The sequence below is a fragment of the Rhinoraja longicauda genome, chromosome 18, assembly GCF_053455715.1.
Source record: "Rhinoraja longicauda isolate Sanriku21f chromosome 18, sRhiLon1.1, whole genome shotgun sequence".
NCBI lineage: Eukaryota > Metazoa > Chordata > Chondrichthyes > Rajiformes > Arhynchobatidae > Rhinoraja > Rhinoraja longicauda.
This window is the reverse complement of record NC_135970.1, coordinates 36,177,458-36,190,999: the sequence shown is the minus strand read 5'-3', so window position 1 is coordinate 36,190,999 and position 13,542 is coordinate 36,177,458. Positions and strand designations below refer to the sequence as shown.

Below are 13,542 nucleotides of genomic sequence, written 5' to 3'. Positions count from 1 at the left end.
AGCCAGCACCACCATTCAATGTGATCATGGCTGATCATTCTCAATCAGTACCCCGTTCCTGCCTTCTCCCCATACCCCCTGACTCCACTATCCTTAAGAGCTCTATCTAGCTCTCTCTTGAATGCATTCAGAGAATTGGCCTCCACCGCCTTCTGAGGCAGAGAATTCCACAGATTTACAACTCTTTGACTGAAAAAGTTTTTCCTCATCTCAGTTCTAAATGGCCTACCCCTTATTATTAAACTGTGGCCCCTGGTTCTGGACTCCCCCAACATTGGGAACATGTTTCCTGCCTCTAACATGTCCAACCCCTTAATAATCTTATATGTTTCGATAAGATCCCCTCTCATCCTCAGTGTATACAAGCCTAGTCGCTCCAGTATTTCAACATATGACAGTCTGGCCATTCCGGGAATTAACCTAGTAAACCTACGCTGCACACCCTCAATAGCAAGAATATCCTTCCTCAAATTTGGAGACCAAAACTGCACAGAGTACTCCAGGTGCGGTCTCACTAGGGCCCTGTACAACTGCAGAAGGACCTCTTTGCTCCTATACTCAACTCCTCTTGTTATGAAGGCCAACATTCCATTGGCTTTCTTCACTGCCTGCTGTACCTGCATGCTTCCTTTCAGTGACTGATGCATTAGGACACCCAGATCCCTTTCCCTTTTCCTAACTTGACACCATTCAGATAATAATCTGCCTTCCTATTCTTACCACCAAAGTGGATAGATTTTAGATTTAGAGATACAGCGCGGAAAAAGGCCCTTCGGCCCACCGAGTCCGCGCCGCCAAGCGATCCCCGCACATTTACACTATCCTACACACACTTGGGACAATTTTTACATTTACGCAGTCAATTAACCTACCAACTAACCTCACACTTATCCACATTAAACTGCATCTGCCATGCATCCGCCCACTCACACAACCTGTCCAACTCACCCTGCAACCTCATAGCATCTTCCTCACAGTTCACACTGCCACCCAGCTTTGTATCATCTGTAAATTTGCTAATGGTACTGTAGATCCCTTCATCCAAGTCATTTTTTGACAACTATTTTGTCTTTGACCATTATTCAGACTGAAGAAGGGTCTCGACCCAAAACGTCACCCATTCCTTCTCCCCAGAGATGCTGCCTGTCCCGCTGAGTTACTCCAGAATTTTGTGTCTACCTTCGATTTAAACCAGCATCTGCAGTTCCTTCCTACACAGAGAGGAAGAAGGGACAGTTGGTGTTGGGGTGATGAGGAAGTAAAAGGTAACTTGGAACCTCAAAGGAGAAGTGGAAGTGGAAAGTCTGGAATACTGGAATCAAGAGTTTTAGTTTAGTTTAGAGATACAGGGCGGAAACAGTACTTCGGCCCAGCGAGTGCACGCACACTTACACTATCCTACACACACTAGTGACAATTTACAATTTTACCAAGCCGATTAACCTACAAATCTGTACGTCTTTGGAATGTGGAAAGAAACCCGAGATCCCGGGTAAAACCCACGCAGGTCACGGGGAGAATGTACAAACTCAGTACAGACAGCATCCTTGGTCAGAATCGAACCCGGGTTTCTGGCGCTGCAGGACAGCAACTCTACAGCTTGCAGCCGAGTGTTTAATTCTCATACCTACCGACAATGGAATGATAACATTCTTACTTGTAGCTGCATAACTGTTTGCCATCAATATCAATGATTTAGATGAGAACGTGCAAGGCATGATTAGTAAGTTTGCAGATGGCACTAAAGTGGGTGGCATTGTGGATAGCAAAGGTAGTCGTCAAAAATTGCAGCAGGATCTTGATGGGTTGGACAGGTGGGCTGAGGAACGGCTAATGGAGTTTAATACAGAGAAGTGTGAGGTATTGCATTTTGGAAGTATCTACAATTTCTGAATTACATTTATATTCTTCCTACGTATTGGGCATAAGCTGTCAATTTCTGTTCAAATATTGGTAATCTTATCTCAACCCTTCGATGTTTCCAATCCGTTTTAGTTTCAGGCCAGAAAGGAAACCATATTAGATATACATTTGCACAACACACAAGCCAAATTGGATTGATCTTTTGCTCAGGGTTTATTTATGTTTTTGAATGAACCACTAGAGGGCGACGCTCAATGGTTCTTTATTATCACATGTGCAGAGAAGGTGCTGTGAAATTCCTCAGTCTCAGCTCAGGCCCCAACCAGGATTTCAGGTACCTTGACTCAACCACCGCTTCCCGCAACTGTTCTCCTTCCATGCCCTCAGTCTGAAGAAGGGAAAGCGTCTTTCAATGAACAAGGGGTAGGCCATTTAGAACGGTGATGAGGAAAAACTTTTTCAGTCAGAGAGTTGTGAATCTGTGGAATTCACTGCCTCAGAAGGCAGTGGAGGCCAATTCTCTGAATGCATTCAAGAGAGAGCTAGATAGAGCTCTTAAGGATAGCGGAGTCAGGGGGTATGGGAAGAAGGCAGGAACGGGGTACTGATTGAGAATGATCAGTCATGATCCTTCGATTTGTACCAGCATCTGCAGTTATTGTCTTATACATTGAATGGTGGTGCTGGCTTGAAGGGCCGAATGGCCTACTCCTGCACCTGTTGTCTATTGTCTATAATATTGAATGCATATGGATGCACACTGGAAATGGATCGATTGTAATCATGTCACACTGTAAATGGATCTATTGTAATCATGTGTTGCCTTCCTGCTGACTGGTTAGCACGCAACAAAAGCTTTTCACTGTACCTCGGTGCACATGACAATAAACTAAACTGAGACTGAAGAATGGAGGGATATGAATCACCTGCAGGCCATGGGGAATGGTTTAACTTGGCATTATGTTCACCACAGGCATGGTGGATCAAATGGCCAGTTCCTGTGCTGTAAGATACAATGCACATACTTAATCTTATCATCTCAAATAATAACGACACACACTTTATTTGAGTTTAGTTTAGAGACACAGCATGGAAATGGGCCCTTTGGCCCGAGTCTATGTCAACCATCGATCGCCAGTTGACATTAGTTCTATGTTATCCCACTTTCTCATCTACTCCATACACACTAGGGGCAATTTTAGATGCCAATTAACCTACAAGCCCGCGTGTCTGAAGGTTGTGGAAGGAAACCAGAGCACCCGGAGGAAACCCACTCTGTCACATGCAAACTCCACACAGAGGTCAGGATCAATCCCGAGTCTCTGGTGCTGTAAGGCAACAGCTCTTCCAGATGCACCACTGTGTACAGGCAATTTTGAGAACTTGTTTGAGAGAGATAATAAAATGGCAAACAAGTGCAAAATCTGTTACACTAAAAATATTTTTTTTCTAGTAAAAAAAGTAGAAAGAACACAAAGTGCTGAGTACCTCAGAGTAACACAGAGTAACTCAGCTTGTCAGGCCATGTCTCTGGATGGCAGGGGCTGCACAGTGGCACAGCGGTAGAGTTGTTGCCTTACAGCGCCGGTGACCCGGGTTCGATCCCCACTACGGGTGCTGCCAGCATGGACTTTGTACGTTCTACCCGTGACCGCATGGGTTTTCTCCGAGATCTTCGCTTTCCTTCCACATTCCAAAGACGTACAGGTTTGTAGGTTAATTGGCATTCTATAAATCTATAAATTGTCCCTAGTGTGTGTAGGATAGTGTTAGTGTGCGGGGATCGTTGGTTGGTGCAGACTCGGTGGGCTGAAGGGCCTGTTTCCACCTTGTACCTCTAAACTAAACTAAACTGAAGGACATGTATTGGTAAAGTTTAGGATTGGGACCCTTCCTCAGACTGATTGTAGTAGAGGGGGAGAAGGTTTTAAGCGATGTGGGGGCAGGGAAAATAACCTGGCGAGTGATAGGTGGATTAGACAATAGACAATAGGTGCAGGAGGAGGCCATTCGGCCCTTCGAGCCAGCACCGCCATTTAATGTGATCATAGCTGATCATTCTTAATCAGTACCCCATTCCTACCTTCTCCCCATACCCCCTGACTCTGCTATCCTTAAGAGCTCTATCTAGCTCTCTCTTGAATGCATTTAGAGAATTGGCCTCCACTGCCTTCTGAGGCAGAGAATTCCACAGATTCACAACTCTCTGACTGAAAAAGTTTTTCCTCATCTCCGTTCTAAATGGACTACCCCTTATTCTTAAACTGTGGCCCCTGGTTCTGGACTCCCCCAACATTGGGAACGTGTTTCCTGCCTCTAACGTGTCCAACCCCTTAATAATCTTATACGTTTCGATAAGATCCCCTCTCATCCTTCTAAATTCCAGTGTATACAAGCCTAGTCACTCCAGTCTTTCAACATATGACAGTCCCGCCATTCCGGGAATTAACCTAGTAAACCTATGCTGCATGCCCTCAATAGCAAGAATATCCTACCTCAAATTTGGAGAACAAAACTGCACACAGTACTCCAGGTGCGGTCTCACTAGAGCCCTGTACAACTGCAGAAGGACCTCTGTGGTCTTCCCTGAATCCCATTCAGGGAAGGGGGGTGGGGTTGGCAGATAGGAATGGAATGGTGCTGAAAACGTGTTGTGGATCAGTTATGGGAATGAGAAGTTATTGTACTTGTATTGGTCGAAGGTATTGCATGCATTAACAGCAACCAGTCACCTTTAAGATTGCCTGTTACTCTTAAGAAAGACAATAATCAGTCTCTGAAAGACACCCTTTTTTCATTTTTGTAAACACATCTCATAATGCCTACTTATTTTATTTGGTATTATACAAAACATTTAAGATTTAAACATTATGCATCTATACACTGCATACAAAATCTTTTTGAAAAAAGAACAATTCTTTATAAGTTATGAGTCTACAATTTCAAGTTAAGTCATTAAACAGTTGGCAAATTTTTAATTAGAATCTAATCAAACTATACGTATAGTCATTCATAATACTCTTGGTATAAAATATTCATTCAACACGCATCATTTTGTACAAAAAGAAAAAAACTGTGTACATATCGCTGAGACTGTCCACTTATTCGTGAACAGCTTCAGCTGTAAATGTAAGTCCCTTGCAAGGAATTAACCATGTCCATTCGCGGAATAATCCGGAGCAGTTAAGTTTATGAGACGGTTATTTCTTCCTCGTCGTCTTCCTCTTCGGAGAAGTACGTGTGTTGGTCGGCGAGTTGGTGTGAGATGAGACGGAGGTGTGTGTCAATGGTCTTGTAGTCCGGGGATTGGCACATGGGTGACTTGGGACTGTCTCTGCACCCCAGCTCCTCCTCGTCCCCAGAATGCAGGCTACAAGGCGAGGACTTTCCAACGTCGCTGAGGTCGGGATGTGGGTTCAACTTTGTTGGCAGAGTCTGTTCGCGGCAACCGCCGGCCGACAACAGTTCTCTCTCTTTAGAGTTTCTCCACTTCATCCTTCTGTTCTGGAACCAAATCTTCACCTGTTCAACGACCCAAGAAAAATAACATGTGCCGTTATTTCAGAACAAGCGAGGTTATCGGACTTTACATTAGAAAATAGAAAATAGGTGCAGGAGGAGGCCATTTGGCCCTTCGAGCCAGCACCGTGTGGGAAGGAACTGCAGATGCTGGTTTAACCCGTAGATAGGCACAGAAACGGTGGCGCGGCGGTAGAGTTGCTGCCTTACAGCGAATGCAGCGCCGGAGACTCAGGTTCGATCCTGACTACGGGCGCCGTCTGTACGGAGTTTGTACGTTCTCCCCGTGACCTGTGTGGGTTTTCTCCGAGATCTTCGGTTTCCTCCCACACTCCAAAGACGTACATGTATGTATGCACGTTAATTGGCTGGGCAAATGTAAAAAAAATTGTCCCTAGTGGGTGTAGGATAGTGTTAGTGTGCGGGGATCGCTGGGCGGCACGGACTTGGTGGGCCGAAGGGCCTGTTTCCGCGTTGTATCTCTAAAAGAAAACGGGCAGCATCTCTGGAGAAAATGAATAGGTGACATTTCGGGTCGAGACCCTTGTTGCACTAAACGTTATTCCCTGATGATGTATCTATACAATGTGAACGGTTCAATTGTAATCATGTGCTGTCTTTACTCTGACTGGATAGCACGCAACAAAAGCTGTTCACTGTACCTCAGTACACGGGACAATGAACTAAACTGAACTGCACTGTTCAACCATGCCACCCAAAGCGCCTGAGCTCGGGTGCTGTCTGTGTGGGGTTTGCACGTTCTCCTCCGGGTGCTCGGGTTTCCTCCCACACTTGTTTGAAGTGAAAATCAGGCTTTGTGTGAATTCAGATAGCAATGGGTAATCAATTGGAACTCACTCGGGAGAATAAGAAATGTGCGGGAAGGAACTGCAGATGCAGTTAGATGCACCAAAGATAGACACAAGATGCTGGAGTAACTCGGCGGGTCAGGCAGCATCTCTGGAGGGAAGATCGAGACATGGGAACAGACGCTTCCACCTCCCAAAGACGTGCGGGTTTGCAGGTTAATCGGCCCTGAAAATAACCCAGGGAGTGGATCATATAGAACTAGTGTGAACCAGGGGTATTGATGGTCGGCACCAACTCGGTGGGCCGAAGGGTCAGTTTCCATGCTGTATCTTTCAGTCAATCAAGTTTTTTCTTCAGCTGGGAAACAGGCCCAGTGGTAACCCGTTCACACTAGTTCTGTGGTGCCTGTCCCACGTTTGGCACCCGCTCCCGACACTCGAGGGGCAATTTACACAGAGACCACTTAACCTGCAAGACCGCACGACTTTGGGGCGTCTGTTCCAGACTGTGTCTTTCCATCAATTAAGTCGGGCAACAGGTGAACGGGCCCTTCGGCCCACCGAAACCGCACTGTCCCTGTCAGAGGTTAAGGTGGGAGGTGAGGCGGGAGAATGGGTTTGAGAGGGTAAGACATGGTTGAATGACGGAGTAGACTGGAGGGCCGAATTCTGCCCCGAGAACTTATGATCTTGCACGAATCCCATTTAATTGTCCACATGTCTTGTCAGGTCCCTCCCAGGATAAGACACCGCTACGCCTTGTTGCCCAGTGAACGTGGATAGTGAATTACCTGAGAGTCTTTCAGTCCCAGCTTGGCTGCCAGTTTACGCCGGTCCGGCTTGCTGATGTATTTCTGTTTTTGGAACATCTTCTCCAACGCTTTGCGCTGGACGTCGGAGAAGACAGCTCGGCGTAGCATCCCTCTCCTGGGTTTGCCCCGGGCGGCGAGAGGCCAAGAGAAAGTACCAGGTATAGGGACCACAGAGGACGAAGCTGCGGGAGGGGAAAAAAACCAATGGAGAAAATGCCCTTGGATATTGACGATACGGCGGCATGACACACAGTCACCTCGGACACATTAATGACTGGAAAAGGATTTGAGGAAAATAAATTTATTGGCACGCCTTTGTGTGAAATCAGATAGGAATGGGTAATCAATTGGAACTCACTCCGGAGAATAGGAATAGGTGACAAAATGTGTAGGAAGGAACTGCTTTACACCAAAGACAGACACAACATTCTGGAGTAACTCAGCGGGTCAGGCAGCATTACTGGAGAGAAGGTGGAGGAGACCCGAAAACCCACCCATTCTTTCTTTCCAGTGATGCTGCCTGTCCCGGTGAGTTACTCCAGCATTTTGTGTCTACCTTCACAGAATATGTGACGTTTCAGGTCGGAACCTTTCTCCAGAGATGCTGCCTGTCCCGCTGAGTTACTCCTATACTCCTTTCTTATACTCCTATCACGTCTTCCCTTCTGACCAGCCTTCTGAACGGTCCTTCCATAAGCTGGGGCACTGTCCAATTCGCCTCAACCCCATTGCGGACATTGGATTTGGTCTGTGGAACTGGCGCGCTACAATGCTGACTGAGAACTATATTCTGCGCTCGGTATCTCCCCCTTTGCTCTCTCTACCTATTGTACTTGAGTTTGACTTGCTTGTGTTTGCTATATCCCATTGGTTTGATTAGCATGGCCCATTATCCCTGTAAACATACCCCATCCATGTACGCGTCTAAATGTTTCTTAAACGCTGCGAGTTAAAGTGACATTTGCCGCGTACAGCTCGAAGTGCATTTATAAACAACCGGTGTGGTTACTTTGAAAAAATAAATAATAGTTATGTTTTTGAAGTGCACAATTGTCCTAGAAATTGAGATCGGATGGGCTGGCACAAAGTATATGGAGGAGAAACTACACCTTTTGAACTTGAGTATTGAAGTAATGTGTGCTACATTACTGTGCTACGTTAGTTTTTTTTTGTTTTCGTTGGGAGACATTAATGAGTGGAAAAGGTTTTGAGGAAAATAACTTTATTGGCACGCGTTGTGTGAAATCAGAGAGGAATGGGCGATCCATTGGAAATGGACACTTTCCATGGTTTCAGATGGTCTGGTTTCTTTTTTTTTTGGAAGTGTTCTCTTTCTGACAGTGTTAATAGCAGACACAAATTCTAATGAAGCGTGAATGGTAATTGTGTAGTAATGAACTAACAGAAAAAAAGACTGAGAATGGGCTGCCAAAGCTATATATTATTGGAACAAAAGCATTTACACATTCACAATCTTAACAGAACTGCATGCCAAGATCATTGTTCGAATACTGATTACCTCGGTCTCCCCACCCCCCTCCCCCGCCCTCCTCAAACCATTTTCATCAACTGAGGATTTTTAAAAAGCCATTTAGAAAGCTCAAAACACTCCAAGTTGGGTTTTTATCCACAGCGTGGATAAGAATTAGCACAGAGTTATTTTTAAATGGATAATTATTTTAGAAGTTTCATTTTAGAATGAAACTTTCAACTTGTGAATGATTGAAGGCAGTAAAGGTCTAATTGTGCCGGGTTTGGACCAACCTTAGTTCCATAACGTTAAGCGGGTTCAGACGTATCAATGAAATAAAGAAAAGTCTCGACCCATCCCTTCTCTCCAGAGATGCTGCCTGTCCCGCTGAGTTACTCCAGCTTTTTGTGTCTATCTTCGGTTTAAACCAGTATCTGCAGTTCCTTCTTACAAATTAAATAACTAAGTCTGTCACACGCAAGTGAAATCGAAATGCTTCATCGGTAACAAAGGCGAGTGGAGGGTGGGGAGGGTGGGGGGGGGGGGGGGGGGGGGGAGAGAGAGAGGAGTGACGGCCGTGAATTGCCAGTGGAGAAATTGGATATTAGTTAGTAGGAAAAAAACTGCAGATGCTGATTTAAATCATCTATCCTAATCCACACTTTGTTATTTATTAAATTGGAATTTCTAAAGCAATTATCCATTAAAAACATAACTAATAATCAAAGGTAGACACAAAATGCTGGAGTAACTCAGCGGGTCAGGCAGCATCTCCGGAGAGAAGGAATGGGTGACGTTTCAGGTCGAGACCCTTCTTCAGACTGATGAGAAATGCTGCCTGACCCGCTGAGTTACTCCAGCATTTTGTGTCTACCTTTGAATATTAGTTATGTTTGTAAAGGATAATTGCTTTAGAAATTCCAATTGAATAAATAACAAAGTGTGGCGGCTCCCGAGGGTCCACTACAAAAGTGTGGTTTAGGATAGATGATAAGAATGAGTTTTTTAAAATGGATAATTGTTTTAGAAATTCTAAAAGAATGGATAACATACAGCGTGGATAAGAATTAGCACAGATTATAATAATTAGTTGTTTTTAAATGGATAATTATTTTAGAAATTCTATTTGGGTGGATAACACATTAAAGATAAGAATTGGTTATTTTTATGGATAGTTTTTACATTTTTCAATCGGACGGATAACATACTGAGGGTACGAATTAATTATTTTTAATGGATAATTGGTTTAGAAATCCCAATTGAATTGCTAGAGGATGAGTATTAGTTATTATTTTAAATTGGTAATTGTTCTAGGAATTCCAATTCGGTGGATAACACTGAGAATAAGAATATTAGTTAGTCTTTTAAATGGATAATTGTTTTAGAAATTCCATTTAACTCATTGTGCGGACAAGAGTTTTGAACAAGAAATGTGGAGTGAATAATATGCGTTCGGAAATAAAATATCATTGAGGTGAATAAAACGGGAAGATATCCAGACGGGGAGTGGAGGAGAGGGTGGAGGTGGGGGGGTGTAGGGTGGAGGTGGGTGGGGGTGGGGTGGAGGTGGGTGGAGGTGGGTGGGGGGTTGGGGGTTGGGGGTAGGTGGAGGTGGGTGGGGGTGGAGGTGGGTGGGGGATAGAGGGGGTGGTGGAGGTAGGTGGGGGGTGGAGGGTGGAGGTAGGTGGGGGGAAGGGTGGAGGTAGATGGGGCGGAGGTAGGTGTGGGGGGGTGGAGGTGTGGGGGGTGGAGGTGTGGGGGATGGAGGTAGGTGGAGGATGGAGGTGGGGGTGGGGGTAGGTGGGGGCTGGAGGTGGGTGGGGAGTGGAGGTGGGTGGGGTGGAGGTGGGTGGGGGGATGGGGGTAGGTTGGGGGGCGGAGGTGGGGTGGAGGTAGGTGGGGGATGGAGGTAGGTGGGGGATGGAGGTAGGTGGGGGGTGGAGGTGTGGGGGGGTGGAGGTGTGGGTGGGGGATGGAAGTAGGTGGGGATGTGGGGTGGAGGTAGGTGGGGGATGGGGTGGGGGATGGAGTGGGAGGGTGGAGGTAGGTGGGGGGATGGAGGTGGGGGTGGGGGTGGAGGTAGGTGGGTGGAGGTCGGTGGGGGTGGAGGTGTGGGGGGTGGAGGTGTGGGGGGTGGAGGTGTGGGGGGTGGAGGTATGGGGGGTGGAGGTGTGGGGGGTGGAGGTGTGGGGGGTGGAGGTGTGGGGGGGTGGAGGTGTGGGGGGTGGAGGTGTGGGGGGGTGGAGGTGTGGGGGGTGGAGGTGTGGGGGGGTGGAGGTGTGGGGGGGTGGAGGTGTGGGGGGTGGAGGTGTGGGGGGTGGAGGTGTGGGGGGGTGGAGGTGTGGGGGGGTGGAGGTGTGGGGGGTGGAGGTGTGGGGGGTGGAGGTGTGGAGGTGTGGGGGGTGGAGGTGTGGGGGGTGGAGGTGTGGGGGGGTGGAGGTGTGGGGGGTGGAGGTGTGGGGGGGGTGGAGGTGTGGGGGATGGAGGTGTGGGGGGTGGAGGTGCGGGTAGGGGGTGGAAGTAGGTGGGGGTGGAGGTGCGGGGGGGTGGAGGGTTATGGGTGGATGGAAGAAACTTTGGGAAAGGGGAGGAGAGGAGGGAGGGAGCTTTGGGGACGGGTTGGACCGGTGCTAAAACTGCGTGTGGTTCCTGGAAATGAAGCGCCGATTGGTCACGGTCCTCAAAGCTTTGTTAGGAATCAGTGGTGGACTGCCGGCTCTGTGGGAAAACCGCAGCCGTGAAGGGCAGCCAACTGTCCTTCTGAGAATGGACCCGCCTAGAATTTAGTGCGTGACAATTTGTGCTAATTTGTGGATCATGGAATCGGAGCAGAGTGTCATCCATCAGCGCTGGTGCTAAATAGGGCATCAAATAAGCGAGACTGATTTCCAACTGTTGTACTGCGAACCACCTCTGAACTACACTCTAACCCCCGGGACAGGCTGCAAAATATTGAGTAAATATGCGTGGAACAAGAGGACCACGAGTGTGTGTGTGGGGGGTGGGGGAGTGGGGAGCGAGGTGCTAGTAAGATGGAGGAATTTCTTTAGTCCAGAGGGTGGTGAATCTGTGGAATTCTTTGCCACAGAAGGCAGTGGAGGCCAAGTCAATGGATATATTTTTTTTTAAGGGAGATAGATAGATAGATTCTTGATTAGTGCGGGTGTCAGAGGTTATGGGGAGAAGGCAGGAGAATGGGGTTAGGAAGGAGAGATAGATCAGCCTCGATTGAATGTGTACGAAGGAACTGCAGATACTCCTTTAAACCGAAGGTAGACACAAAAAGCTGGAGTAACTCAGCGGGGCAGGCAGCATCTCCGGAGAGAGGGAATGGGCGACGTTTCCAAGTGTTGTACTACTGAAGAAGGGTCGGTCTCGACTCCAAACATCTCCAGAGATGCTGCTTGTCCCGCTGAGTTATTCCAGCTTTTTTTGTGTGCAATTTTGGTCTCCAAATTTGAGGAAGGATATTCTTGCTATTGAGGGCGTGCAGCGTGGGTTTACTAGGTTAATTCCCGGAATGGCGGGACTGTCATATGTTGAAAGACTGGAGCGACTAGGCTTGTATACACTGGAATTTGGAAGGATGAGAGGAGATCTTATCGAAACCTATAAGATTATTAAGGGGTTGGACACGTTAGAGGCAGGAAACATGTTCCCAATTTTGGGGGAGTCCAGAACAAGGGGCCACAGTTTAAGAATAAGGGGTAGGCCATTTAGAACTGAGATGAGGAAAAACTTTTTCAGTCAGAGAGTGGTGAATCTGTGGAATTCTCTGCCTCAGAAGGCAGTGGAGGCCAATTCACTGAATGCATTCAAGAGAGAGCTAGATAGAGTTCTTAAGGATAGCGGAGTCAGGGGGTATGGGGAGAAGGCAGGAACGGGGTACTGATTGAGAATGATCAGCCATGATCACATTGAATGGCGGTGCTGGCTCGAAGGGCCGTATGGCCTCGTTCTGCTCTTATCATTTTTGACCTTGTGACCTGACCTACCTGGGAAATAGGTGGAGCGGATGAAAGGCTGGAAAGATCCTTCGAAGTAAGGGAAGAAAGCCTTCGGCGAGATCCCATGCATCAGAGGGTGCGAGGTTTCTGGAAGAGAGGCAGAAGGAATCTAAGAACATGCACATTTCTCACACATGCAATTGACATCCTCATTAAATAAACTCGTAGCCAGTGAGACGAATAAACCGCTCACCTCAAATTACAACTAAAATCGTTTCGTATCTCCTATTAGCTGAAGAAACACCTGCATTTACTGCAATCTAATACCCCCCTTTAGATGACCATGTTTGGCACTTAATTAATCTTGCTGTACATGCAATGATCAGCGCGAATCTAGAGTACCGTCATTTGATGGCTACATGACGTATCTAGATAGTCTAAGAAAATAACTGCAGATGCTGGAACAAATGGAAGGTATTTATTTCACAAAATGCTGGGGTAACTCAGCAGGTCAGGCAGCATCTCAGGAGAGAAGGAATGGGTGACGTTTCGGGTCGAAACTTCTGAAGAAGGGTCTCGCCCCGAAACGTCGCCCATTCCTTCTCTCCTGACATGCTGCCTGACCTGTTGAGTTACTCCAGCATTTTGTGAAATAAATACCTTCTATTTAGATAGTCTCATTGCTTCAGGTAACCGTATATTTAGGTAACCTGGTACGATAACTTTGATGTGTGATAATTGCATCTCCATAATGGTTTGCCATCTTTGGACAACATATTTTAGATAATCGTATATTTTATTTAGATGATCCTATAATGATTGTTATGAGATAATAATACGCCGCGCCTCGATCGCAATACTCGAGTGACTTAAGATAGTATTCGGATAGTACTCGAGTAACTTGATGCTCAGTCAGACACAACCCGTAATTTAGTTTAATAATACGCCCCAACTTCAGGTGAATCGAACAAGGGAATATACATCAGTCTGAAGAAGGGTCTCGACCCGAAACGTCACCCATTCCTTCTCTCCTGAGATGCTGCCTGACCTGCTGAGTTACTCCAGCATTTGTGTGATACCAAGGATTATATATTAAGGCATTATCAGAAAAAAAGGTGCAT

The 13,542-nt window shown here is 46.7% G+C and overlaps 1 protein-coding gene across 1 annotated transcript in view; it reads right to left on the bottom strand.

Moving 5' to 3' along the window:
- Positions 1-5,052: 5,052 nt before the first annotated feature.
- Positions 5,053-13,542, bottom strand: part of dbx1a (developing brain homeobox 1a) — a 9,515-nt gene continuing 1,025 nt past the window's right edge. Inside the window, exons 2-4 of the mRNA XM_078414864.1 lie at positions 12,470-12,568; positions 6,983-7,185; positions 5,053-5,385 (exon numbers count right to left, since the gene is read on the bottom strand). Of these exons, the coding sequence (XP_078270990.1) occupies positions 5,053-5,385; positions 6,983-7,185; positions 12,470-12,568 (635 nt within the window). The remainder of the gene's footprint in view (positions 5,386-6,982; positions 7,186-12,469; positions 12,569-13,542) is intronic.